This window comes from Rhododendron vialii, chromosome 5a, assembly GCF_030253575.1.
Source record: "Rhododendron vialii isolate Sample 1 chromosome 5a, ASM3025357v1".
NCBI lineage: Eukaryota > Viridiplantae > Streptophyta > Magnoliopsida > Ericales > Ericaceae > Rhododendron > Rhododendron vialii.
Window position 1 is genome coordinate 3,488,858 of NC_080561.1, and position 14,644 is coordinate 3,503,501.

At 40.2% G+C, this 14,644-nt stretch overlaps 2 protein-coding genes across 5 annotated transcripts in view; both read right to left on the minus strand.

The window, feature by feature from the left end:
* The window catches only part of LOC131325764 (uncharacterized), a 52,909-nt gene that overhangs the window by 12,427 nt on the left and 25,838 nt on the right, over positions 1–14,644 (minus strand). The window lies entirely within an intron of this gene.
* On the minus strand, positions 1,961–11,045 carry LOC131325763 (uncharacterized). Of its 4 annotated transcripts, XM_058358200.1 has the most exons (9): positions 9,917–11,045; positions 9,827–9,883; positions 9,124–9,548; positions 8,489–8,744; positions 8,244–8,338; positions 7,024–7,408; positions 6,826–6,900; positions 6,317–6,564; positions 5,764–5,891 (listed from the first exon to the last, which is right to left on the minus strand). In XM_058358200.1, exons 1-8 carry the CDS (start codon positions 11,028–11,030, stop codon positions 6,347–6,349), a joined length of 2,625 nt encoding a protein of 874 aa, XP_058214183.1. In that variant the 5' UTR covers positions 11,031–11,045; the 3' UTR covers positions 5,764–5,891; positions 6,317–6,346. The 4 variants fall into 4 exon arrangements, with proteins under 4 accessions (XP_058214185.1, XP_058214183.1, XP_058214184.1 ...); XM_058358201.1 differs by having other exon boundaries at positions 7,057–7,408; positions 9,827–11,045; XM_058358199.1 differs by having other exon boundaries at positions 9,827–11,045.

Sequence of the window (14,644 nt, forward strand, 5' to 3'; positions counted from 1 at the left end):
AATTGAACTCAAAAGAATGAGGCTTTCAAGCAGAGAGAAGGGTTTTTTCCAAGGGTGGTTGCCCTCTCTGCAAAAAACCATGACCAGATCATCTAAGCCAATGATTTCAGTTCAATCAACAGCCCTTTATGTATGTGTGTGTGTATATATATATGGATGATTCTGTTTGTGGGTATAACTTGGTTTATGGAGAGGTGCTGATCCCATGAACCAAGCCCTTCTTTCTTTTCCTTTTCCTTTCTTTTTTCTGCTGCTGCTGCTGTTGTTATTTGTGATACAACATGAGCCAGGACTGCCTGTTAATTTTTCCTCAACTATGAGAGGCTGTGATGATATACACATATCTTGAGTTCATATTTGTTGAGAAAATGGGACTCATTTCTTGGCGGGGCAATTTCGAGGGCCTGTGGGAGAGAAGACTGATTTATTGGTCCTCTCCCAATGGGGCAACTGTTTTTGCAGCCACGGTGGGAAACCCCTTTTCTTCTCCTATCAAAATACAGATCTGAGCCTCAACCTCTTTCCTGTAATATTTTGCGTGTACATGTATAGCTATGAGTGCATAACTGCTGCACGGTAGTACTAGAAAAATTGGGCAAAATCTTATTTTTGGATTATTTGAGAGTTCCATTGATTTTTTTGGTGGATTTTTGTGGGTCAAGTTGTACTGATCAAGAAACTAATAATTCAGATAAATGAAAGGAAGTGAAAGTGGACGAGGGAGAAAGTACATGGAATCATTTTCTTTTGTTTGGTTCTTCAAAGAAAAAGAGAGGAAAACGAGAAGAACATTACTTCAAAGGGAATTAAATAGTGTCATGTGAGTACAGTAAAAGAAAAGAGAATTTTTTTGATATCAATATCAACAGGTCTTGGAGCTTCTGGGCCAGCAGTTCTCACATGAAGATTGAGTTTAGGTTATCAAACAGTCAATCATCTGCAAAAACATCGAACCCAAAATCAAGCCGTGCAAATTTGAATATCATCTCCCAAAGACATTGAACCCAAAAACGAACTGTGCAAGCTTGAATAGAAAGCGATATCGAAACTGAAATTCCAAAGGAGATATGGGATATGGTTCAAAGACATGAGAACAGTATTAAACCTAACATAGAGGAGGCTAGGACCTTTGACATTGGGACAGTTGGGTTTATTTTGTTTCTCTTGGAATTTTTTTTTGTTTTCCTTTTTGTCTAAGAACCAAACAAGGATGGGGAAAACTATTTTCCTTTGTTTCTATACTCAGAACGAAATTTTAGAAATGGGTATACAGTGGCATAAAAGAGAGGAATATTCCAGTATGCTGCATATTTGTGCTTTGAAAGGGTCTTTGGACGAGGGAAAGGCAGTTCATGGAAATGTGATCAAGAATGGGATAAACCCAGATGCCCATTTGTGCAATTCATTGGTGAGTGTTTATGCCAAGTGTGGGCATCACCAATGCGGGCGTCACGTCAATGACGATATGCCTGAACGGGAACTTTTTTTCTTGGACTGCTCAATTGCAGGACTCATAGCTGATGGATATAACAGGTATGGTATAATTTTTACTACGATGTGAAGAAAGATGGCGTGAGGCCAAATGGGTTTTCCTTGGCTACTGCCTCGAAAGGTTGTTCAATGCGTATGGATATTGTTTTTGTTGAACGGGTCCATGTATCAAAATCGGTTTTTTGGATGATATAGGAGTATTTTGTTGGGCCTTCCCTTGATTTATATGCCAAATGCGATGAGATGGAGGTATGCAAATAGAGCATTTGGGAACTAGCTTCAACATGTGTACGAGAAGAATCCTAAAAAGCATACCATTGCTGAAACAATAACAATTTAGGACTGAGCTCATCGATCCATCAATGCACCCCACAAACAATAATGAGATCTTAACTTGAAGGCCCATGGTCCCCAAAATCTCACCATCCTCACCATGTACACACATGATCTAACAATGATGGCAAACTCGAATAATCCCCGCGTCGGAAGATGATAAAAAGAAACCCCAATGGAACGAGATTTACACAACCAAATTTAGGTAAAACCCAGGCCAAAACAAAGGGAGGCCCTACAAAATGCAGCATTACCAAAAGTAGTTTGGTTTAGCAAAGGAAAAACAGGCAAGGAAATGTTCCGTTACACAAAGAACATGGGACTGGGGTCAACTATGTAATTCTATTATACAACTAAACATTCTTGTAATCTTTTCTGCTTCAATGATCTGCAATTATGACATCCGCAGTTGTCACAAAAATTCGTGGTGTTGGGAACCTTATCACGAAGTTTAAGTTTGGTTACTTGATTTCCCAGTGAGGAGAGAAGTTGCAGATATTCACTCACATTCTCGTCACTGGCCATTAAAATCCAGTCGCCATCCTCATCCTTATACTCAACGTTGAAACTACCAAGCTTGCACTCCAGCATCTTTGACACTTCTTCCTTCAGTTCATTAATTCCCGATGTGAGAGGGAGTTGAAATTTTATTGTGGTATCCCCATATATTGCCTTTAGCTTCACGGACCTCGTATCTGGCCTTTCTGTGAGAAAAGGCATCATGTGGGGAATTGTAGCCATTGTGTGATGAATAGTAGGCATGGGCTGGCTTGAAGGATCAGAACATGGAGGGACTGTCAAGTTAAAAGATTCATGGAGATTTTCCCCCATAAGATGCCCTTCCACGAAAGCTAATGAATTTCTCCAATATTCTGAACTTCCCGTTGTGTGGGGAATAGTAGGCATGGGTTGGCTCGGAGCAAGACTAGAACATGAACCGACTGTCCAGCTAACAGACCCAGAGACATGTCCCTCCGGAAGAGGCTCTTTCTGCGGAGCTAACAAATTTCTCCGATCATCTAAACTTCTCATATTCTCACTTATTTTTTGTGTCGATGCCATATGAGGGTGTGGATCCACAAGACCATTTGGATTTGGATATGCTGCAAACTGCATTGATTGATTTTTCTGTTGAAACATCAGTTCAGACGAACCCCCAGTGAGGTGAGGTATCGTGTGGAGAATAGTACCCACAGGTTCATCAGAGACATGTCCCTCAAGATAAGCCTCTTCTTGTGAAGCAAACAAATCTCTCCTATCTTCCGCACTCCCTATGTTCTGATATAGCACCTTTGTTGATGCTATCTGAGATTGTGGAACAAGAGCATTGCGATTTGGAGAGGCAGTGGACCGTGTTGTTTGACCTTCCAGTGGAAACGCCCATTTAGAGGAACCCCCTGCTGCGTCAGTTTCACTATACACAGCTGGAAAACAAATATCTGCATCGCGACAATGACCGAGCAAAGAATCTGGTAGACACTCATTTGGCTCCGAATTTTGACCACCCATTTCCATCGTGATCTGCGCATTAGTTGATAGCGTATTGACCGTGGGTGATGGATTCTTTTCTCCATGTGGATCAGGGGGTCTCCGAACTGTTTGGAGAAAAGAAAAACTTAGGCTAGAAAGATGATAAAAAGGAAGACAAGAAAATGGATAGTTGTGACAAGAAAATGGATAGTTGTAGCATTTTTTAACTTTTAGAATTCACGAGAAAAAAGATGGGGAAAAAGATAACTCATCATGGCCTCTTGTTGGAGAAGGATAGATGATTCAAAGAAAAAGAAAAAAAAGGCTCTAATATCTGAATCATAGAAACGTAAACCTTTTGTCAGGAAGATTAGGTACCAAATCAGTTATCATTAATCCTGTTCCCTTTCTGTGCAAGTGCCTAAACTTTTGGAAAGGTTCCAAAATTGGATTACTGGGGATCAAGGTTTCTCTCCATTTCTCTCCTATTTACAATTCAAATAGGCGACTAGGAAGGAGGGGGAGGAATTACCATAATTGCTTCTCCGATTTGGCCACCGAGGAATCCCATGATCCCTACAGACGCGCTTAAAGGTGGACACGCTATCTGCATGAACAAGAATAAACACAAGAAAACCGTAATGTCGTATTGCTTCCAACAGAATAACCCAGCTCTCCTTTCAGAGTTAGTTACTTGAAAACAAGAAAAAGAAAAGAAAAGAAAGGGTAGCAATAACTTACAGCCAAGCATCTTGGCGACATCTTTACGTTTACTGCCAAAATGCTGTTCGAGAACCTCACGACTAATTATACGGGAAGCTGTCCCTTCCCTGTTGTTTGTTTCCTTCGTTCTTTCATTCTCAGGACGAGATGCACTAGAGCCACACCGATCTTGTCCGCCAGGGTGTGCTCTGTTGTTTGTAGCGGCAAATTCACTGGATGACAAGGCTATATACCCCTCGATCTCTCTTCCACTTCGTAAGGCGAAAGGGTGAAGCGATGATCTAGCAAGCCAGGACATATGGAGAAATTGAAGCCTTAAAACAAGTTTCTCATCCATAGATAGACTGATAACTTCAGCTGGCCTTTCTCCTCCTAAAGAATACCCCTACATTGTTGCACAGTTCTGAGTTCAGTAACAGTAATCGGTAAATCTGGAAATTTTCTTTTCCAGGTTTTTTTTTTTTTTGGGGTCATATTTTATACATCAGCAGGGTAAGAGGGAGTTAGTGAGTTAGTAGGTTAGTTCACAGGGGGTCGAGAGACTGTCCATAGCCCTGAACCTCACCCTTGCCCCTTGCGGGGCTCGAACTCCTGCGTCATTAAGGGAGGAGGGTGAGCTTACCAACTTGACAAGTTTTTTTTGCTCTCTTTTCCTAGTTTACAGAACATACTTTGTCGTTTTTAGAAAATTCGGACATTTATGGTTTCTTCTCCTAGTTTTAAACAAGTATGTTTTCTCATCTTTTTCAAATACACAAGAACAACAACATTGATGCTCTAACTAGCGAGTAGACTCATACATGTCATTATCTAACCAATCAAAGGGAACACATAAATACCTTGAACTAATAGTAGTCACTAGATTTACATTCATGTTTATTGTCCGACAATTTTGAAAACAATGCATTTAAAGAAAGCTAAATCCTGATGGCTTCGAATAGTGCTAACCATTCCAAACTGCCTGAACATAAGGAGGATGAACCCATATCTATGTACGATATTCCAGAACTTCAGCCAAGGTCAAATGTAGATGGGAAAAAAGTTTGTAAAAATTCACGAACATGGATGATGCGGGTATTGATTAAAGAATAAGTTACAACAATATATAAATAACAGCCCCTAAATTTAGACACACTTTAAGACATAAATAGATGGTCCCTTGTATACTGAAACCAATGACTCTCAAAACAGAGTACTTGCACATCCAACTTGAAAGAAAGCTGGACATGTAAATATCTAGCAATCATTCCTAAAGACATCAAGGAGTAGAAATTTTGCGAAAGGAAGTTTGTCCGAGTTTTTGAACTCACATAAGGGAGTGTTTTATACACGTCTGAAAATGGTTTCACAATCTAAAAGGACCAGAATTGACAAAAGGGATTCATAATCCTTAAAAAGTTAGGCCTATATGAAGAAATCACTACTCTTTCCGTAGCAATTACAACCTACCCATATTAAAAGGACTTGATAGAAATGAAAAAACAAGTGAGTTACTTGTCGAAATGGGCACCGATGGATCCCATGTTGCCTGTGGATGTGCTTCGCAGTGGATACCAGATTGATCCCATGACGCTTACAGTTGCGCTTCGCTGCAAAAGCACCAATATGCAGGTAAGAAAAACTTCATTTTGCTTGGTTCAGAAACAAGAGCAAGATCGCCAGCAACACTTCATAAATTGTAGATGCTTACCACCAAGGCTGTTTGCAGCACCTTCACATCTGCTGCAAAAATGTTGTTGGTGATCCTCAAAACTAACACTCGTACTTCTGCACTTCCTTTTAAATGTATTTCTCACAATCTTTTTTTCTGAATGAGTTACGATGGGTCCTCCATCTGGTAAGCCGAGAGGCCAACGCAAAGACCTAGTAGACTTCTGTATTTGGATAATTGAAGCCATTTATCAACGTACTCATCCATAAATATACAAAATACAGATTCATAAACAGAATGATAACGTCGACCAATCTTTCCTCTTGCAGTTCAAAAAATAAAAAAATAAATCTTTCCTCTCATAATTAAGGGTATGGCTAATCTAGATATTTTTTCTCTTCTACTAGAGTATCATACTTATATCGCACCCTTAAAGACAATACTTGGATCCACAGTTTGAATTCAATTTACCATACCATCTAAGACAATACTTGGTACAAACAAATCAGAATCTGCATTCCAACACTCTACTTGAACCAAGGGTAAATTCACCAATATGGATCATGCTGTAGTTTGAAGACCTAGCTGGAATGAATATATGTTCATGAGTTCATCTACACATACATGTAAATCAGGTCGAGGACTAACCTGAGTACCCAATCCTCCTGAGCAGTCCATTTACAGACTTCGTGACAGATCTTGTGATTTCTTTCTTCGTACGCAATGCTTGTGTGTTAGTGTTCTCTGTCGCACTAAGTGTCTAAGGACCCTACTTGTTACGTATTCCCTCTTTAATGCCTCTCTTGTATTTTCCTTCTTTGAATTTGACATAGTGGGGCCGCTCTGATCTGCTTTGGCAAGATGTGTTCTGTTGTTTCTAGCATCAAATACTTGTTCTGATGAAGAAAATATGTCAATTATCCTTGTCTCTGGTTAGGGAACGATAAAAATAGAAGCAAAAAGAAAGAAGGTTTTTATTATGAGAATCATGAAAAACTGAAGTTAGTCATGTAAGATTAACTCGCATTCCCTTTCTCTGCAAATCCCCCAATTTTAAAAAATTTAAAAATTGGATTCTTAAGAGATTGATTTCTCTCAAATTTTCTCCTTTACTATCCAAACAGACCTAGTGACAAGGAAGGAGAGGGAGAAATTACCATTCTTTTCATTCCAACATGGCCGCCAATAGAACTGGTGCAGCCTACAGGTGCTATTAAACATGGATATGTTGACTGCATGAGAAGAGAAATGTAAGAAATTTGTATCCTTGTATTGCTTCCACAAGACAATAATCTAGCATCTCGTGGCAGTTAGTACGGTTAAAAACAAGAGATAGATGGAAAGCAATAAATTACCGCCAAGTCTCTTCATAACATCTTTATGTTTACCGCCAAAATGTTGTTGGAGATCATCTACAATACATAAACTCATAGTTATCCCTTGTCGGTCTAACGTTTCCCTTGCACTTTTCCCCTCACGACAAGAGGCAGTGGAGCTGATTTGATCTTGTCTGACAAAGTGTGCTCTGTTGTTTGCAGCAGCAAATTCACTTGATGATAAGGCTATAGGCCCGACAATCACGCCTCCATCTAGTAAGTCTAAAGGCTGAGGTGACGATCTAGTAAACTGGGACATATGGATAAATAGAAGCCTTGAATCAAGTTTCTCATCCATAGATAGCTTGCTACCTCCAAATGGTCTTTCATCTCTCAAGGAATACCCATTCCTTGTTGCCCTTTTCTGAGTCCAGAAAAGATAATCAGTAATTTTGGACTTTAAAAGAATGCACTGCTTTCTTCTAGAGTATTAAAAACACATGTCTACTAATTTTTTCCCAAAGAGACACAAACAATAAAAATGTTGATGCCCTAACAGGTGATTAACCTCATAAATGCCATGAACTCACCCATCGAAGAAGATATATGACTACATTGGACTGCTATCGTAGTAACAAGAATCACATACATTTTTGGTCCTACAATTTGAAAGCACTGCTATTTAAATGCTGCTATTTCCCGAGGGAATAGAGCATGGTGCTAAATGTCCCAAACTGCAGGAAAGATCCAAGGATAAACGCATTAAGAATAGTATCCCAGAACTTCAGACTTCAGTCAAGTTCAAATATCCAAGGAAAAAAAGTTGTTTAGAATTCGGGATTGTGGATGATATGGGTATTGTTTGAAGACTAAGCTACAAAAAAGTACAAGTTGAAAAGGCTATAATTCATTCAAACTTTTAGATCTTAATAATTGGTCCCCTGTACATTGAAATCAATGAATCTAATTACCGATGCTTCTACATTCAATCAGAGGGAAAGTTGGACACATGTATGCTAGATAACACACAGAGATGCTCCTAAAGGCATAAATTATGATAACTAAGTTTGCCCACCGTACGATTTTACAATTTTATAACCTGAAGTGACAAGGAATTGAAAATCTAAGTGAATTATGAACCAACCGCCAATGTAATTCCACAATCCTTTAAAAAGTTTGAGAATGAAATCACTACTCTTGTTAGAATGACTAAGACTTTTTAAAACAAACTGAATGATGGAGATGAAAATATAAGTTGCTTGTCGAAATGGCCACCGATGGATCCAGTGTTGCTTATGGATGCACTTCACTGTAGATACCTGACGAATTCCATGCTTCCTACAGTTCCGCGTCGCTGCATGAGCATCAATATATAGGTTAGAAAACTACAATGTTGTACTGCTTCCATAAAGAGAACAATACAGCATGTCCTTTGCCAGAAGCATTAGATGGTTCATAAACAAGCAAGATTGAAAGCAACATTTTATCAATTGTAGAAGCTTACCACCAAAGCTCTTCGCAGCGCCTTCGCATCTTCTGCCAAAATATTGTTGGTGATACTCAAAGATTACACTAATAGTTCTGTACTTTCTCTTTAATGTCCTTCTCACCATTTTCTTCTCTCGAAGAGAGACTGTAAGAGAGCACTGATCTTGCCTGGCCGCATGTGGTACATTTTTTGCAGATTGTTTTAATGGATCAAGCAGCACGATGTGTGCTCCATCTTGTAAGCCGATAGGCCAACATGATGAGCTAGCAGACTGCAGTATTTGGGTAGTTGAAGCCATTAATCAATATAATGATCGATAAACAGAACATAACTTCAGCTAATCTTTCCTCTCCAAAAGGTGGCTAGTCTTTTTTATTTCTCTACCACTTTATCAAATCGATATTTATTTGCTTATTTCTAACATTTTATTTGAAGGGTCGTTTTATCATACCATTTGAATGCAATACCTAGTACAAACAATGCATAATCAGGGATCAGACACTGCACTAGAACATAGGTTAACTTCTCCAATGTGGATCATATTAGCATTGTTTGAAGACCTAGCTGGAATAAATATATGATCGGATACCCTTCATATATAGATGTGTATTTCTAAGTATATATATAAGAATATCAGGTAAAGGACCAACCTGAGCAGTCAATCCTCCTGAGTATCTGGGCGATTGTGTCAGTCCTTTGTCAACCGCGTTGATTTGCAGAAGTCGTGGAAAACATGGTGATTTGTCTTGTCGTACACAACTCTTAAGCGTTAATCTTCTCAGTGACAATAAGGGCACAAGGTCATTAGACTGCTCCCCAAAAATGCTACGTATACAAACAGAGTGACACAAACTCGGACATAGATGTGTCCGGAACCGTCCGATGTATCTGTCCAAATGTATTCGGTGGGCCCCACGTGCATCAGATAATTCATGACACATTTGTGTCTGAATCTGTCTTTCTTGGTCTGTGTCTGTGGCATTACTCTGCTGTTCCCGGGGCCTAAGAGTTTCTAGTACTTGGAATGACTTCCGAGTAAGGGAATCTGTCGTGTGCAATCCCAGATCATAGATAGCTGCAATGGATTAATTTTGAGGCCATTATGAGCTAAATAAATCACCAGGGGCGTAACTAACACAAAACCACATTTCAATAGTGGAACCATAAATTTTGCAGAAAAACACCGGAGACTTCGAAACATGATTATCAATCAAGGAGGACTGTTACTTGGCACACAACCTTTTGTTGCAGAGAAAAAAATATATATACCTGCCTTTCCAACTCTACAAATTCAGATAATATACCAAAAACAAACGAGCATAATTTATGATCTAGGTAACAATAGAAGCTTACCGCGAAAGCTCTTTGCAGCAGCATCAGGTCTACCACCACAATGTTGTTGAAGATCCTCTAAACCAAGTATACTATTAGTAATGCATTCTCTCTTCAATGCCTCTCCCTCATTTTTATTCTCTGAAAGAGACACAACAGGGCCACTCTGATATGCGCTCACAAGATGTGCTTTGATTTCTGTAGCATCGAAATCCGGAAACGATTTCCGTTTTGTCGAATCATCCAAACTAAGTACACACTCAGTTAAGCATTCTCCGATTAGTCCCTCACTCGTATCTTTCTCCTTTGAATAAAGAGTAATAGGGCCGCTCTGATTTGCCCTCACGAGATGAGCACTGTCGCCTGGAGCATCACTATCCGTGGATGGTATTCTTGTCGTTGAACCAACTAAACTAAGTACACCCTCCGTCATGCACAGTCCCTTTGATGCCTCTCTCGCATTTGTCTCCTCTGAGTTAGAGACAAGGCCGCTCTGACATGCCCTGTTGTTTGTAGCATCAAAATCCACCAATGGTTTTTCTTCCCTGTTTTTCGCCCTCCCGGGTTTCAACGAGTCTGAAATTATGCCCTTATTTCCCAAAAAATTATTCAATGCCAAGGCACCGCCACGTGGTGCCCCAAACTCTTTCTTCACTACACATTGGTGTGATCCCGACACATTTGTGTGGCAGAGAACAGTTTGTGCCACCGCCACGTGGTGCCCCAAAGCCACTGAACAATTACTCTTATTTTCCAGGTAAATCGCTAGCGTCTTGAGCAACGGCTTTATAAATGGATAGATTATTTTAAAAACCTGGACGCTAAGATGAAGAGAGAGGCGGATTAGACAAAAATAAGAGAAAAGGAGGCCGTGGAAAACAAAAGGAGGAGGATCAAATGAGGTAATGTAACGACGAGGAGATGGGAGAGAAAACAAAAGCTCAAGAATTCGGAAATTGATATCGCTTCCAATCCTGAGCTTCGTCGGCACCGAGGTTCGAAGCAATTCATCAAACGCCGGGAGGATCAGATAACAACCGTAGCCATTCAAAACAACAGCGCGGAGATCGAAGGGGAGAAAATAATCGAGACAGAAGAGAGGGAAAAAGAAAAGGTACAGGCGGAGTAAAGGGAGGAAGAAGAAGGTTTCGCGGGAAGTCGCCGGGGGCGCTGACTCGGTCGGCTTCAGCGGAATTAGGAGGTCTCTGAACCAACCTTTCGCCATTGGGAAATGCTCTTTCATTATGAGGCCTCGGGGAATGAGCTTTTGCTGCTTTATACTAAATGGAGCAGCTCTTCATTTTCTTGCCTTTCTAGAAGGGGTTTTTTGAACGAGACCAGCAACGTCAAAAAGGAATACTAACTACCATATCGTTCATACTCCTTTTTTCTCGTCATTAGTGTTGCATAATTACCATATCGTTCTCCACTTGTTTAAATTGTTCACATTAAAGGGCATCGCTGTAAATTTAAATGAAAGGTGCCAAAAAAAAAAAAAAAAAGTAATGGAAGGGTGGAAAATGAATGGGGGAATTACGGTTGAATGGGAAGTGGGGCAAATAAGTCCCAACACATGGGACACTTTTTGGGAATAATAGACCCATGGAAAGAGGAAAAATAATGTCCAGCTCATGGTATTTATAATTTACTCAAACAAAAATATCCTTAACTTTAAGTTTTATAGAAAAAAGACCTCCTACCATCAAAACTTATGTGATGCTCCCAAGTGGTATGGAAGCATCATACTCCCAATGAATTACAGCTCTTGGATTGAAAATAGATAAATCACAGTCCTTAGATCAAAATCAAAAACTAAAAATAGGGTGGTTTGGTTACAAAACGAGGCGGTTTTGACCTAAAAAACGGAGGATTACTTACCACAGAACAAACAACACTTACCATTCACTAAGGCAACACTTACCATTCACTAAGGCAGAACTTACCACACAAGTAAGTTCTGCCTTAGTGAATGGTAAGTGTGGTAAGTTCTGCCTTAGTGAATGGTAAGTGTTGCCTTAGTGAATGGTAAGTGTTGTCTGAAATTCATTGGGAGTATGATGTTCCCATACCACTTGGGAGCATCATAGCATTTTCCACCAACCATCGTACACTGCAACCCAATCGTCTTTATTCAGGTGCAATGTTATTCTCAAATGGTGCCAAAATAATTCACTCAAGATGCAACATTATGTGACTGGTGGAGCAATACTTATGTTTTTCGAAAAACTCATCTCCCACCACCGCCACTCAACTTATTCTCAGTGGCGGAGCCAGGAATTCAGTTCAGAGGGGCACTGTTTCACAATAAAAAAAAATTCACAGTAAAATATAGGAAATAAAAAAATACTGAGCACAAAAGATTGTTGTATAATATTTTAGGAAGAGGATTGACGCATACTCCTTTGCCGCTAATGCCAAAGACTCCCTTGTTTGTAGTTAGGAAGATTATAGAGCTATATAGAGAAATTGTGAACGGATGTAAAAAAAAAAAACACAATTGTAGTTGATAAAATTTTAGAGGGGGCACGTGATTCCTTGGGCCTTCATTAGCTCCGCCCCTGCTTATTCTACTGGGGGCAATACATTTCAGCAATAGAATTTCATAGAAGATGCAACATTATTCCATTGAAGGAGCAAAATTCACTTGACAAAAATGGCACTCAACTTATTTACATGCAACTTTCAAAAAGAAAATTAAAGAGCCAACCCCAAGGAATTGGCCTAGTAATTTTGGCTTGGGACTTAGGTGTTTGTTCCGCTTTAGAGCCACCTAACCTCCTAAGCGTGGAAAAGGCTGTGGGAGGGACGTCAGAAATTAGTCTGAGACGTGCGCAAGCTGACCTGAGACACTCTGCATTACCAAAAGAAAAAAAACCAACAACATGAGTTATACGAAAGGCTGCTTAGCTTTATTTTTTCATGCTTCTAGCTTTAGATCCAAGCACTCTAAGTTGTTCTCTTTACGTTTTACTACTAACTAGATAGATATATGTACGTTATGTGATAATTCCTTTTCTTTTTTTTTTTATGATCTTTTTTCTGATTACAATTAATCTTTTCTAATATCATCTTTACTCTTTAAATTTTAGTTTTTTTTTGGTCAATCGGCATCACTTTATTAATAATTGAAACTAGGAGGTATCCAAAGCAGCTTCTGTAGGGGGCCGAAATATCCGAAGGACTATAGGGTTTACAAGGTCCAAAAGGGGGAATAAAGGTTCACCCGCTGTTTAATCCATCGTCCAGCTGCCTCAGTTCATCTGTAAATAAGGATAAGCTTCGGCGTAATGTTAATTATCCGAATGATAGACGGACCTCTGGGTACTTCGCCGAACGTCGTATGGATATTCGAACGTACATATATTTGAGTTCGCTCGGTATTCTCGCCAAACGGGCTCGGAGGTGTCCTCTCTTCGGATAAGTTGTTCTTCGGTAAGGGCGCCAAACGACCAAGTATTCCTCGTGTGTCGAAAGTGGGCTCCGCTGAGCACAGACATTTATGGAAACTTTCGGAAATATCTTTTGATAAGTGAGCTGTCTTTTCTGCTATTCGAAGTGACATCTCTGAACGATGTGACCTTTCTGACATCGACCCATGTGATTCTGTAAGACTTGGGAATAGGCGCTCACTAAGTGTCCCATCTGCATGACGTCATCCGAGCAGTACTCAACGCGTGGAAAGCAAGGCTGTCTTGCCCAGCACACTACACCTTTGCCTATAAATAGTGGGGAATTACCATAAAGAGGGGCTGATCAGAAAAAACTTATTCTGAACCAAATTCTCATTACTACTAGCTTATTCCTTACAAAATCTTCTTCTTCTCTTTCTATTTACTGACTAGTCCGTCGGAGTTTCTTCCTGGAGGAACCTCCCCCTCCGGTTCTGCAGGTACCACTAGTCCGTCGGAGTTTCTTCCTGGAGGAACCTCCCCCTCCGGTTCTGCAGGTACCACAAGTTCAACATCGCCTTCCACGATCCAGCAAATAGAGAAAGGAACACAAGAAAGTTCACGGAGAAACCCGCACCCCCCCCCCCCCCCCAACAATTGGTGACTCCGCTGGGGAATACTCCCTTTGTGGTATTTTTTCGTGTTCTTTGTGTTCTTCGTTTTCTTCACGGCCCCAGTTCAATTCTGTCTGCTCCTCTCGTTTGAAAAGAACAAATGGCTCGACGACTCTCTCCCCCGGGTCCAGAAAACTTCACCCTTGGGTTGGAGGGTTATGGGTCTATCGATCTCGAGCCCCATCAAGCGGCTAGGACAGTTCCCCATGTGGCCCGCCAACTTTCTTTTCCACCCACCGAGTTGGACATCGCCTTGGCGGAACAGAAACGCCAGGCGGCGGTTATTGCCCTGCTTCAACAACGGCTGGAGGAGCGAGACGGAGGGATGACCGTAACTGTCACACCCTCGATTTTTAACATAAATATAAATGATTTTCATGAATAAAATCTCGTCATAATCCGTACGATAACCAAAATAATGTAGCGTTCCCAAAATATTACATCTTTGGCTCCAAGGCCCAAATTAACACAAGTACTGAATATTCAAGAGTTAAAGTTTTACAATATTCCATAGTCAAAAGATCTACAAATAAAGTTACAAATACATCTTCAAAAGAGATTTACAAAGATGCCTAAGTAACTCCTCAATTGTTAACTTTCAAAAAAATACTTCCTCCTTCAAGCATTTCAACCGTGCATACTATTGCCTTGAGTTAGTACCTGAAAATGATAATAGGCTTGAGCTACACTAGCCCAGTAGGAAATTCTACGCTAACATTATATGCAAGAGAAATGCAAGGATGATCACAAGGAAGAAAGGGATGCAAACCGCATAA

What these genes read in the sequence shown, in the direction of transcription:
- LOC131325763 (XM_058358199.1), bottom strand. Translation starts at nt 11,030, where the DNA reads ATGGCGAAAGGTTGGTTCAGAGACCTCCTAATTCCGCTGAAGCCGACC. An exon ending in CGCTGCGAAGAGCTTTGGTG is followed by an intron (nt 8,339 to 8,488) that starts GTAAGCTTCTAC and finishes ATGCTCATGCAG; the next exon opens with CGACGCGGAACTGTAGGAAG. An exon ending in TGTTATGAAGAGACTTGGCG is followed by an intron (nt 6,901 to 7,023) that starts GTAATTTATTGC and finishes CTTCTCATGCAG; the next exon opens with TCAACATATCCATGTTTAAT.